The sequence below is a fragment of the Rhinoderma darwinii genome, chromosome 1, assembly GCF_050947455.1.
Source record: "Rhinoderma darwinii isolate aRhiDar2 chromosome 1, aRhiDar2.hap1, whole genome shotgun sequence".
In the NCBI taxonomy this organism is placed as follows: domain Eukaryota; kingdom Metazoa; phylum Chordata; class Amphibia; order Anura; family Rhinodermatidae; genus Rhinoderma; species Rhinoderma darwinii.
In genome coordinates, this window is record NC_134687.1 from 660,532,586 (window position 1) to 660,547,690 (window position 15,105).

The following is a 15,105-nucleotide window of genomic DNA, read 5'->3' on the forward strand; positions in this document are numbered from 1 at the left end:
ACCGGAAATATAAACCCCTCACACCGCGCAATCACCGGAAATATAAAACACCGCGCAATCACCGGGAATATAAAACCCCTTACACCGCGCAATCACCGGAGATATAAAACCCCTCACACCGCGCAATCACCGGAAATATAAAACCCTCACACCGCGCAATCACCGGAAATATAAAACCCCTCACACCGCGCAATCACCGGAAATATAAAATCCCTCACACCGCGCAATCACCGGAAATATAAACCCCCCACACCGCGCAATCACCGGAGATATAAAACCCCTCACACCGCGCAATCACCGGAAATATAAACCCCCCCCAACACCGTGCAATCACCGGAAATATAAACCCCCTCACACCGCGCAATCACCGGAAATATAAACCCCCCCCAACACCGTGCAATCACCGGAAATATAAACCCCCCACACCGCGCAATCACCGGAAATATAAACACCTCACACCGCGCAATCACCGGAAATATAAAACCCCCTCACAACGCGCGATCACCGGAAATATAAACCCCTCACACCGCGCAATCACCGGAAATATAAACCCCTCACACCGCGCAATCACCGGACATATAAACCCCTCACATCGCGCAATCACCGGAAATATAAACCCCCCACACCGCGCAATCACAGGAAATATAAAACCCCTCACACCACGCAATCACCGGAAATATAAAACCCCCCACACACCGCGCAATCACCGGAAATATAAACCCCTCACACCGCGCAATCACCGGAAATATAAACCCCTCACATCGCGCAATCACCGGAAATATAAACCCCCCACACCGCGCAATCACCGGAAATATAAAACCCCTCACACCACGCAATCACCGGAAATATAAAACCCCCACACACCGCGCAATCACCGGACATATAAACCCCTCACATCGCGCAATCACCGGAAATATAAACCCCCCACACCGCGCAATCACCGGAAATATAAAACCCCTCACACCACGCAATCACCGGAAATATAAAACCCCCCACACACCGCGCAATCACCGGAAATATAAAACCCCTCACACCGCGCAATCACCGGAAATATAAAACCCCTCACACCACGCAATCACCGGAAATATAAAACCCCCCACACACCGCGCAATCACCGGAAATATAAAACCCCCTCACGCCGCGCGATCACCGGAAATATAAACCCCTCACACCGCGCAATCACCGGAAATATAAAACCCCTCACACCACGCAATCACCGGAAATATAAAACCCCCCACACACCGCGCAATCACCGGAAATATAAAACCCCCTCACACCGCGCAATCACCGGAAATATAAAACCCCCCACACCGCGCAACCACCGGAACTATAAAACCCCTCACACCGCGCAATCACCGGAAATATAAAACCCCTCACACCACGCAATTACCGGAAATATAAAACCCCCCACACACCGCGCAATCACCGGAAATATAAAACCCCCCACACCGCGCAATCACCGGAAATATAAAACCCCTCACACCGTGCAATCACCGGAAATATAAAACCCCCTCACACCGCGCTATCACCGGAAATATAAACCCCTCACACCGCGCAATTACCAGAAATATAAAACCCCCCACACCGCGCAATCACCGGAAATATAAAACCCCCCACACCGCGCAATCACCGGAAATATAAACCCCCCCCCTCACACCGCGCAATCACCGGAAATATAAAACCCCTCACACCACGCAATCACCGTAAATATAAAACCCCTCACACCGCGCAATCACCGGAAATATAAAACCCCTCACACCGTGCAATCACCGGAAATATAAAACCCCTCACACCGCGCAATCACCGGAAATATAAAACCCCTCACACCGCGCAATCACCGGAAATATAAAACCCCCCACACCGCGCAATCACTGGAAATATAAAACCCCTCACACCGCGCAATCACCGGAAATATAAACCCCCCCACACCGCGCAATCACCGGAAATATAAAACCCCTCACACCGCGCAATCACCGGAAATATAAACCCCCCCCTCACACCGCGCAATCACCGGAAATATAAACCCCCCCCCTCACACCGCGCAATCACCGGAAATATAAACCCCCCCTCACACCACGCAATCACCGGAAATATAAACCCCCCCTCACACCGCGCAATCACCGGAAATATAAAACCCCTCACACCGCGCAATCACCAGAAATATAAACCCCCCCCCACACCGCGCAATCACCGGAAATATAACCCCCCCCCCTCACACCGCGCAATCACCGGAAATATAAACCCCCCACACCGCGCAATCACCAGAAATATAAAACCCCTCTCACCGCGCAATCACCGGAAATATAAACCCCCCCCCCCCTCACACCGCGCAATCACCGGAAATATAAACCCCCCCCCCTCACACCGCGCAATCACCAGAAATATAAACCCCCCCCCCTCACACCGCGCAATCACCAGAAATATAACCCCCCCCCCCTCACACCGCGCAATCACCGGAAATATAAACCCCCCACACCGCGCAATCACCGGAAATATAAAACCCCTCACACCGCGCAATCACCGGAAATATAAACCCCCCCCCCTCACGCCGCGCAATCACCGGAAATATAAACCTCCCCCCCTCACACCGCGCAATCACTAGAAATATAAACCCCCCCCCCCTCACACCGCGCAATCACCAGAAATATAACCCCCCCCTCACACCGCGCAATCACCGGAAATATAAACCCCCCACACCGCGCAATCACCGGAAATATAAAACCCCTCACACCGCGCAATCACCGGAAATATAAACCCCCCACACCGCGCAATCACCAGAAATATAAAACCCCTCACACCGCGCAATCACCGGAAATATAAGCCCCCCCCCCTCACACCGCGCAATCACCGGAAATATAAACCCCCTCACACCGCGCAATCACCGGAAATATAAACCCCTCACACCGCGCAATCACCGGAAATATAAAACCCCTCACACCACGCAATCACCGGAATTATAAACCCCCCCACACCGCGCAATCACCGGAAATATAAACCCCTCACACCGCGCAATCATCGGAAATATAACCCCCCCTCACACCGCGCAATCACCGGAAATATAAACCCCTCACACCGCGCAATCACCGGAGATATAACCCCCCCCACACCGCGCAATCACCGGAAATATAAAACCCCTCACACCGCGCAATCACCGGAAATATAAATCCCCTCACACCGCGCAATCACTGGAAATATAAACCCCTCACACCGCGCAATCACCGGAAATATAAACCCCCCCACACCGCGCAATCACCAGAAATATAAAACCCCTCACACCGCGCAATCACCAGAAATATAAAACCCCTCACACCGCGCAATCACCGGAAATATAATACCCTCACACCGCGCAATCACTGGAAATATAAAACCCCTCACATCGCGCAATCACCGGAAATATAAACCCCTCACACCGCGCAATCACCGGAAATATAAACCCCTCACACCGCGCAATCACCGGAAATATAAACCCCCCACACCGCGCAATCACCGGAAATAAAAACCCCCCCACACCGCGCAATCACCTGAAATATAAACCCCTCACACCGCGCAATCACCGGAAATATAAACCCCTCACACCGCGCAATCACCGGAAATATAAACCCCTCACACCGCGCAATCACCGGAAATATAAACCCCTCACACTGCGCAATCACCGGAAATATAAACCCCCCACACCGCGCAATCACCGGAAATATAAACCCCTCACACCGCGCAATCACCGGAAATATAAACCCCCACACACCGCGCAATCACCGGGAATATAAAACCCCTCACACCGCGCAATCACCGGAAATATAAAACCCCTCACACCGCGCAATCACCGGAAATATAAAACCCCTCACACCGCGCAATCACCGGAAATATAAAACCCCTCACACCGCGCAATCACCGGAAATATAAAACCCCTCACACCGCGCAATCACCGGAAATATAAAACCCCTCACACCGCGCAATTACCAGAAATATAAAACCCCTCACACCGCGCAATCACCGGAAATATAACCCCCCCCCTTACACCGCCCAATCACCGGAAATATAAAACCCCCCCACACCGCACAATCACCGGAAATATAACCCCCCCCCTTACACCGCCCAATCACCGGAAATATAAAACCCCCCACACCGCGCAATCACCGGAAATATAACCCCTCACACCGCGCAATCACCGGAAATATAAACCCCTCACACCGCGCAATCACCGGAAATATAAAACCCCCCACACCGCGCAATCACCGGAAATATAACCCCTCACACCGCGCAATCACCGGAAATATAAACCCCTCACACTGCGCAATCACCGGAAATATAAAACCCCCCACACCGCGCAATCACCGGAAATATAAAAACCCCCACACCGCGCAATCACCGGAAATATAAAACCCCCCACACCGCACAATCACCGGAAATATAAAACCCCTCACACCGCGCAATCACCGGAAATATAAAACCCCCACACCGCGCAATCACCGGAAATATAAAACCCATCACAGCGCGCAATCACCGGAAATATAAAACCCCCCACACCGTGCAATCACCGGAAATATAAAACCCCTCACACCGCGCAATCACCGTAAATATAAAACCCAACAACGCGCAATCACCGGAAATATAAACCCCCCACACCGCGCAATCACCGGAAATATAAACCCCTCACACCGCGCAATCACCGGAAATATAAAACCCCCCACACCGCGCAATCACCGGAAATATAAAACCCCCCACACCGCGCAATCACCGGAAATATAAAACCGCCCTCACACCGCGCAATCACCGGAAATATAAAACCGCCCTCACACCGCGCAATCGCCGGAAATATAAAACCCCCCACCCCTCACACCGCCCAATCACCGGAAATATAAAACCCCCCCCCTCACACCGCGCAATCACCGGAAATACAAAACTCCTCACACCGCGCACTCACCGGAAATATAAAACCTCTCACACCGTGCAATCACCGTAAATATAAACCCCTCACACCGCGCAATCACCGGAAATATAAAACCCCTCACACCGCGCAATCACCGGAAATATAAAACCCCCCACACTGCACAATCACTGGAAATATAAAACCCCTCACACCGCGCAATCACCGGAAATATAAAACCCCTCACACCGCGCAATCACCGGAAATATAAACCCCTCACACTGCACAATCACTGGAAATATAAAACCCCTCACACTGCGCAATCACCGGAAATATAAACCCCTCACACTGCGCAATCACCGGAAATATAAAACCCCCCACACCGCGCAATCACCGGAAATATAAAACCCCCCACGCCGCGCAATCACCGGAAATATAAAACCCCCCCCACACCGCGCAATCAACGGAAATATAAAACCCCCCACACCGCACAATCACCGGAAATATAAAACCCCTCACACCGCGCAATCAACGGAAATATAAAACCCCCACACCGCGCAATCACCGGAAATATAAAACCCCTCCCAGCGCGCAATCACCGGAAATATAAAACCCCCCACACCGCGCAATCACCGGAAATATAAAACCGCCCTCACACCGCGCAATCACCGGAAATATAAAACCGCGCAATCACCGGAAATATAAAACCACCCACACCGCGCAATCACCGGAAATATAAAACCCCCCCTCACACCGCGCAATCACCGGAAATATAAAACCCCCCCCTCACACCGCGCAATCACCGGAAAAATAAAACCCCCCTCACACCGCGCAATCACCGGAAATATAACCCCCCACACCGCGCAATCACCGGAAATATAAAACCCTCACACGGCGCAATCACCGGAAATATAAACCCCCCCACACCGCGCAATCACCGGAAATATAAATCCCCCCACACCGCGCAATCACCGGAAATATAAACCCCTCACACCGCGCAATCACCGGAAATATAAACCCCTCACACCTCGCAATCACCGGAAATATAAACCCCCCCCACACCGCGCAATCACCGGAAATATAAAACCCCCCCCCTCACACCGCCCAATCACCGGAAATATAACCCCCCCCTCACACCGCCCAATCACCGGAAATATAAAACCCCCCCCCTCACACCGCGCAATCACCGGAAATATAAAACCCCCCCACACCGCGCAATCACCGGAAATACAAAACCCCTCACACCGCGCATTCACCGGAAATATAAAACTACTCACAGCGCGCAATCACCGTAAATATAAACCCCTCACACCGCGCAATCACCGGAAATATAAAACCCCTCACACTGCGCAATCACCGGAAATATAAAACACCGCGCAATCACCGGAAATATAACCCCCCACACCACGCAATCACCGGAGATATAAACCCCTCACACCGCGCAATCACCGGAAATATAAACCCCCTCACACCGCGCAATCACCGGAAATATAAAACTCCTCACACCGCGCAATTACCGGAAATATAAACCCCCCCTCACACACCGCGCAATCACCGGAAATATAAACCCCCTCACACCGCGCAATCACCGGAAATATAAAATGTCTCACAATACGGCGACGAAGAACTGTTTTATTATTTGAACAACTCATTTTTTCCTTGTAGAAGATAAATATATAAATTTGGTGTCGTCGTAATCGTATTGACCCGGAGAATAAAGTAAACGAGTCATTTTTACTGCATGGTGAACGGCGCAAATACGTAACACAAAAAACAACAGGAATCACTGCTTTTTCCGCTATTCCAGCCCACAATTGTTTTTTCTCTTTCCCAGTACATTATAGGGAACATCGGACAAGTGATGATCTCCACCGGATAGTTCATCAGTATATGATCTGTGGGGGTCTAACACACCGATCATTCGCTTCGGCTGAATCCGGGTACCAGACGTCCATGCTGAAAGCAGATGCTCCGGTCACGGATATGTGGGAGGTTAGGGCAGAGATGTATGGAGGGGACAGGTTATGGACTGGAGATTGTCTGAGTAGGTATCTGGAGATTAGGGCAGAGATGTGTGTAGGGGACAGGTAGTGGACAGTATATTGCATGTGGGTAGGTATTGGGAGATGAGGGCACAGATGTATGGAGGGGACATGTTGTGTACTGGAGATTACATCTGGGTAGGTATCAGAAGATTAGGGCACAGATGTATGGAGGGGACAGGATGTTGACAGCCTTGAATGTAATTTTTAATATTTTTAATTTAGTAGGTAATGGGTGGCTAGTGACTGCAGAGGTGGAATGAGGGGAGAGGTAGATTTACCCACGCAGCAGAGATGAGAATGGGTAGGAGGGGTGCAATAGTGTTAGGCTATGTTCACACAGAGTATTTTGGGGGAGGAATATCTGCCTCAAAATTCTGTTTGGAACTTTGAGGCAGATATTCCTCTCCCTGCACGCCGATTTTCGCGCCGATTATCGCGCCGTTTTTCGCCCGCGGCCATTGAGCGCCGCGGGCATAAAACAGCGAGAAATACGCTTTCTCCTGCCTCCCATTGAAGTCAATGGGAGGTCAGAGGCGGAAGCGCCCGAAGATAGGGCATGTCGCTTCTTTTTCCCGCGAGGCAGTTTCACTGCTCGCGGGAACAAGACGCCGACGCCTCCCATTGAAATCAATGGGAGGCGTTCTCGGGCCGTTTTTGCCGAGTTTTGCAACGCGGTTTCCGCGTCAAAAAACTCGGCAAAATACCGCGTGTGAACATAGCCTTAGATGGAAAGCCACAGAGGAGGATGGTGGTAGATGATGAAGGTATATGTACTACCATTTATGTCTGCTCGAGGGTGAGGAAAGACTGACTTCTAGAGGGTTTATGAGGTGGAGGCAGCAAGAAGTGGGAAGCGCTTGGCTGTGTCATTTGAAATTAAGGGTTATCCAAATGCAGCGGACTTGTGAGACGGAGAAAAGTGTGGAGCCATTAACTGTGATTGATAGTTCTGGTAAGGGGGGGGGGTGAGTGAAATGGGGTAAATATGATTCGGATTGCTCCATGTTAATCTTTAGGTAGCGGGAGGTGAAGGAGGAGATAACTGTTATACACTCTAGATAGCATGGAGGGAACATCAAGACCAGAGCGGTAAATTTGACCAAAAGTTTAGATGGAGAAGACTAAGGGTCAAAGAACACGAACAGACAGAAGGTGGGACGACGAGGTGGTGTGCTAGTGTGAGATATTAATGTTTATTTGGTAAGGTATGAGGAGATCCAGGAGATGGCCAAGTCGGTGATGTCAAGGGACTAGAGAATTTGTATCAGGAGGGTGTGGTGTGGTGGTAGACAGGTCTAGAAGGAAGAGCGCAGAGTAATGTAGGACAGGTCTAGAAGGAGGAGCACAGAGTAATGTAGAAGCAGAGGATAGGTCTAGAAGGAGGAGCACAGAGTAATGTAGAAGCAGAGGACATGTCTAGAAGAAGGAGCACAGAGTAATGTAGAAGGAGGAGCACAGAGTAATGTAGAAGCAGATGACAGGTCTAGTAGGAGCAGCACAGAGTAATGTAGAAGGCGGAGGACAGATCTAGAAGGAGGAGCACAGAGTAATGTAGAATGCGGAGCACAGATCTAGAAGGAGGAGCACAGAGTAATGTAGAAGCAGAGGACATGTCTAGAAGGAGGAGCACAGAGTAATGTAGAAGCAGAGGACATGTCTAGAAGAAGGAGCACAGAGTAATGTAGAAGGAGGAGCACAGAGTAATGTAGAAGCAGATGACAGGTCTAGTAGGAGCAGCACAGAGTAATGTAGAAGGCGGAGGACAGATCTAGAAGGAGGAGCACAGAGTAATGTAGAATGCGGAGCACAGATCTAGAAGGAGGAGCACAGAGTAATGTAGAAGCAGAGGACAGGTCTAGAAGGAGGAGCACAGAGTAATGTAGAAGCCGAGGACAGGTCCAGGAGGAGCACAGGGTAATGTAGAAGCAGATGACCGGTCTAGAAGGAGGAGCACAGAGTAATGTAGAAGCAGAGGACAGATCTAGAACGAGGAGCACAGAGTAATGTAGAAGCAGAGGACAGGTCTAGAACGAGGAGCACAGAGTAATGTATAAGGCGGAGGAGAGATCTAGAAGGAGGAGCACAGAGTCATGTAGAAGCAGAGGACAGGTCTAGAAGGAGGAGCATAGAGTAATGTAGAAGGCGGAGGACAGGTCTAGAAGGAGCACAGAGTAATGTAGAAGCAGAGGACAGGTCTAGGAGGAGCACAGAGTAATGTAGAAGCAGAGGACAGGTCTAGAAGGAGCAACACCGTGTAATGTAGAGGCAGAGGACAGGTCTAGAAGGAGGAGCACAGAGTAATGTAGAAGCAGAGGACAGATCTAGAAGGAGGAGCACAGAGTAATGTAGAAGCAGAGGACAGGTCTAGAAGGAGGAGCACAGAGTAATGTAGAAGCCCAGGACAGGTCCAGGAGGAGCACAGGGTAATGTAGAAGCAGATGACCGGTCTAGAAGGAGGAGCACAGAGTAATGTAGAAGCAGAGGACAGGTCTAGAAGGAGGAGCACAGAGTAAATGTAGAAGCAGAGGACAGGTCTAGAAGGAGGAGCGCAGAGTAATGTAGAAGCAGAGGACCGGTCTAGAAGGAGGAGCACAGAGTAATGTAGAAGCAGAGGACGGGTCTAGAAGGAGGAGCACAGAGTAATGTAGAAGCAGAGGACGGGTCTAGAAGGAGGAGCAGAGAGTAATGTAGAAGCAGAGGACGGGTCTAGAAGGAGGAGCACAGAGTAATGTAGAAGCAGAGGACCGGTCTAGAAGGAGGAGCACAGAGTAATGTAGAAGCAGAGGACAGGTCTAGAAGGAGGAGCACAGAGTAATGTAGAAGCAGAGGACCGGTCTAGAAGGAGGAGGACAGAGTAATGTATAAGGCGGAGGACAGGTCACACTTTACAGAAGTCTGTGTGTAAGATGTGACTGCTAATTGATAAGATAATGCAGAGATCCTGCACACACAGCACAATACATGCTGCTTCCTCACACTGAACTGCGGGGACCTTCCATACGTACACACTGGACAGCTGGGACCTTCTGTACATACACACTGGACGACCGCGATCGTCCATTCGTACACACTGGGCGGCCGGTTTCCATGAACCGTGATTAGTTTCTGTCATTCAGATGTGAACAAAGTTACTATCTGTTAAAACAATCTACAAGGAATTGGGGAATACTGTAATAAATAAGAATTTTAGATGTCTCTGAAGATCCCGGATGCCTGGGGTAACTTCTAATATCTGTAAAAACTTATATTAGGGTTGTATTAATTCATAAAGCGCTTCTGTCACATTGACCACCAGTCTGACCTGTTGGCAGCATATTATATAGCATGAGGACCTGAGCAGATCGTGTCTCTTCGGTCACCTTTATAGTTACGGAAACCTCCTAACAAGTCATCCAGAGGTGAAGCCGCATCTATCAGACATTTCTGGCGTATCCTGGGGAGAAATGTTGGGAATACCCCTGTAAAGAGAACCTATCACCAGCCCATACATGTGCAGCTGTAATAGGCAGTTCTGCACAAACCCTGTATCCCTTTTAAAAAATTCTATCCTCCTTCGTTATTTAGATATTGGTGCCGTTATATTTGGCGCCCGATATGTAAATAACCCTCTGAACTGTCAATGGGGCATTTCTATATTTCTAAATGTCAGGGAACGTGTTACTTATCGCTGTGACACGTCCAATCAGCTACAGACAGTGTCAGGGCGGCTTGGGCTGTGTGATCTCTCTTGCAAGATCAGTTTTTTTTGTTCTGCGGAGAGCGTGTGCCCGCACACCCTCATGCATGCCCGTTTGGTCGCACATCTCTGACGTCGCCGCTCCCGGCGATACGCCCACCGCCATGGAACAGAAGACGAGGAGAAGATCCACTCACATCCAGGTTTGTATAGATCTTCTTCTTGTCTTCTGTTCTGTGGCAGCGGGTGTATCGTTAGGAGCGCGACGTCAGATGTGCGACCGAACGGGCATGCGTGAGGGTGCGCGGGAACACGCTCTCTGCAGAACAAAAAAAAACTGATCTTGCAAGAGAGATCACACAGCCCAAGCCGCCCTGACACGGTCTGTAGCTGATTGGATACTGTTACAGCGATGGGTAACATGCCCCTGCCATTTCGAAATATAGAAACACCCCATCGACAGTTCAGAGGGTTATTTACATATCGGGCGCCAAATATAACGGAGGGGGACAGATTTTTTTTTTTTTAAAGTGATACAGTGTTTGAGCAACACTGCCTATTACATGGTGCCCCCAGCTGCACGTGTATGGACTGGTGATAGGTTCTCTTTATTCCATGTGGTGACGGCTCTGAGAAGATGTTTCTCTCAATGATCAATAAGTGAGGTTCCGTATGTCACACATGATGTTGTCCCCTGTATGATTTCCATCATATCCTTTCTTCATAAAGACGTCTGCAGTACTAGATCCTCCAGTTTTCTCATCTTCTCCTCCACAACGTTCCTTCTCCTGAGTGACCCACCAAGGATGGACAAGGACAGGAATGAGATGAGCAGAAGAATATTAGACTTCACCTTGGAGATCATCTACCTGTTGAGCGGACAGGTAAACTTTTCTACATTATAGAACAAGTCACACATAGGGAAGGGACAATACATAATAGGAAGTAATAGGAAGAATCCAGTGTCCTGTATAACAGCGTCCAGACCTTCCAAGTGACGTCAAGAAGCCACCAGCAGAAAAGCTGAAGATCAGCCACCAATATGGTCAGTTATGTGTCATGTCACCAATGCAGCCATAGTAATGTTGTAGAGCAATGAGAATGACCAGGAACCAGGAGGATCAGGATGACATCTATATAGAAACATAGAAGATGACGGCAGGAGGAGAGCACATGGTCCATCTAGTCCCCCCAATATTATTTCCTCCTTAGTTTTGGCCTCGTTCTATTTTCTCAATGTCTTTTTTTAGGTGAGGTCTCCAGTATTACAGATGTGGGGTCACGAGAGCTCTATACAGCGGGGTCACAATCTCCCTCTACTGAGGGGGGGATATTTTGTTCAGTTCTCTTAGTGTCTCTCTCCATACACAGGAGTACACAATAGTGAAGAAGACATCGGGTGACTGTACGACTCCCATCATCCATGAGTCAGGAGGATGGAGCAGTAGTCCGAGCCCCATCACAGAGCCTCCCCCTCACTCCAGGATACATGAGAAGAAGATCTTAGAACTGATCTACAAGATGACTGAGCTGCTGACTGGAGAGGTGACACTGCAGGGAATGCTGGGAAATTCTACAGTAACAGCACTGGAGGTGTCTGGGTGATGACTGTATCATTGTGTGTGTCAGGTTCCTATAAGGTGTCAGGATGTCACTATCTATTTCTCCATGGAGGAGTGGGAGTATCTAGAAGGACACAAGGATCTGTACGAGGAGGTCATGATGGAGGACTACCGGCCGCGCACATCACAAGGTGAGAAGAGACAGATATATATATATATTGCCATTACTGTGGGCACAGGCTGGACTCGCGGCCATGTTGAAGTCTTAATAGCGTCATGTTCAGTACATATACACGTGTGTACAGTGTGGGCCATTTATATGGATACACCTAAATAAAATTGGAATGGTTGGTGATATTAACTTCCTGTTTGTGGCACATTAGTATATGAGAGGGGGGAAACTTTTCAACCTGGGTGTTGACAATGGTGGTCGTTTTGTATCCAACTTTAGTTTTTTCAATGGGAAGAGGGTCATGTGACACATCAAACTTATCGAGAATTTCACAAGAAAAACAATGGTGTGCTTGGTTTTAACGTTACTTTATTCTTTCATGAGTTATTTACAGGTTTCTGACCACTTATAAAATGTGTTCAAAGTGCTGCCCATTGTGTTGGATTGTCAATGCAACCCTCTTCTCCCACTCTTCACACACTGATAGCAACACCTCAGAAGAAATGCTAGCACAGGCTTCCAGTATCCGTAGTTTCAGTTGCTGCACATCTCGTATCTTCACAGCATAGACAATTGCCTTCAGATGACCCCAAAGATAAAAGTCTAAGGGGGTCAGATCGGGAGACCTAGGGGGCCATTCAACTGGCCCACGACGACCAATCCACTTTCCAGGAAACTGTTCATCTAGGAATGCTCGGACCTGACACCCATGATGTGGTGGTGCACCATCTTGCTGGAAAAACTCAGGGAACGTGCCAGCTTCAGTGCATAAAGAGGGAAACACATCATCATGTAGCAATTTCAGATGTCCCGTGGCCTTGAGGTTTCCATTGATGAAGAATGGCCCCACTATCTTTGTACCCCATATACCACACCATACCATCAATTTTTGTGTTCCAACAGTCTTGGAGGGATCTATCCAATGTGGGTTAGTGTCAGACCAATAGCGGTGGTTTTGTTTGTTAACTTCACCATTCACATAAAAGTTTGCCTTATCACTGAACAAAATGTGCTGTGTAAACTGAGGGTCCTGTTCCAATTTTTGTTTTGCCCATTCTGCAAAATTCAGTGCGCCGATCTGGGTCATCCTCGTTGAGATGCTGCAGCAGCTGGAGTTTGCAAGGGTGCCATTTGTGAGTAGCTAATATCTGCCGAAGGGATGTTGGACTGATGCCACTCTCCAGTGACATGCGGCGAGTGCTACGCTGTGGGCTCTTGCTGAATGAAGCTAGGACAGCCAATGATGTTTCTTCGTTAGTGACAGTTTTCATGCGTCCACATTTGGGCAAATCCAACACTGAACCAGTTTCACGAAACTTGGCAAGCAGTTTGCAAACTGTAGCATGGGAGATGGGTGGTCTCGTAGGGTGTCTTGCATTGAAATCTGCTGCAATGACCCGGGTACTGCGTTCACCAGACATCAACACAATTTCTATCCGCTCCTCACGTGTTAACCTCTGCGACATGTCAATGGCTGTAAACAAAGAGAAGCTCGTAAATAACTCATGAAAGAAATAAGTAACGTTAAAACCAAGCACACCATTGTTTTTCTTGTGAAATTCTCGATAAGTTTGATGTGTCACATGACCCTCTTCCCATTGAAAAAACTAAAGTTGGATACAAAATGGCCGACTTCAAAATGGCCACCATTGTCAACACCCAGCTTGAAAAGTTTCCCCCCCTCCCATATACTAATGTGCCACAAACAGGAAGTTAATATCACCAACCATTCCCATTTTATTTAGGTGTATCCATATAAATGGCCCACCCTGTACAATGACGTGTAATGTAGGAGCTCCACAATTTCTGGTCTTTTCACATCACGTTAGATCCTTATGTTTCCTGTATTTGTCCAATAAATCCAGAGCGCTCCATTCACCAGACAGATTTTGTCTTTGCCACAAATGAAGCCCAGAGCAGTACACTGTACGAGCGCAGTAAAGCACCGTCCTCGGCTTCATGTGTGTAATGTTCATGCTCTCATTCCCGCCGGACTCCTTTCCTGGACTCCTCTCAGTAACGTGTAACTTCTTTTGCTGAAACGGAGGGTTTTGACGTGGGCAGGTTTGGAACACTAAACCCCATCTACATAACGACACGCTGGGGGTTCAGTGGCTCCAAACCTACTGACAGGTTCCCTTCTAATTGCTGCCAGGACTCCTAGAGAGAGCCTGTGAGTCCTGCATCCCCCGCCCACACAGAATGATTGACTGCTTTTCCTTTGTGGGCCTGATCATAAAATCTGAGTGTGTGACAGACGTTTCTTGGGGGCCGATGCCGGAGCTCCAAACACACGTTCCTTGCTTTACCTCCTGTCCGTGCAGAACATCTGAGCAATGATGGAAGGGGTTAATATCAGCCCCCCACAGACATTGAGATCAGCTGCTGGAGATCTGTGATGTGGGGGCCATTACTTTACACATTGTGTTGTTCCTCCCCACAAATCATATTCTGTGACATGCCGCTCGTCTGTAGTGTGGAGGATGGGCAGTCAGACCAGGTTTATGTTCCTGCCAGTCATCACTCTCCACCAGGGTGCTAAGCTGGTCATACACATTAGATGTATGTCTCCTGGACCTGCTGACTTTGTGATGTTTATGGCGACCTCCCAACTCTCCCCGGATGTCAGATGTCCGGAGAGAGAAGGATCGGGCTGTGGAATTTCAACATGCCGGATCCTTTTGTTAGTAGATAAGTCACTATCAGAGGAGTTTGGCAGCGACTTTCCCCTATTGAAGACACATACACACCCGACCGAGCGTTCATGTACATGGAGGAGGGGAGGA

General features: G+C 49.0%; 1 protein-coding gene across 1 annotated transcript in view; it reads left to right on the forward strand.

The window, feature by feature from the left end:
* The window catches only part of LOC142664374 (uncharacterized), a 32,888-nt gene that overhangs the window by 1,532 nt on the left and 16,251 nt on the right, over positions 1–15,105 (forward strand). Inside the window, exons 2-4 of the mRNA XM_075843445.1 lie at positions 11,315–11,469; positions 11,957–12,130; positions 12,215–12,338. Of these exons, the coding sequence (XP_075699560.1) occupies positions 11,392–11,469; positions 11,957–12,130; positions 12,215–12,338 (376 nt within the window). The 5' untranslated portion in view covers positions 11,315–11,391. The remainder of the gene's footprint in view (positions 1–11,314; positions 11,470–11,956; positions 12,131–12,214; positions 12,339–15,105) is intronic.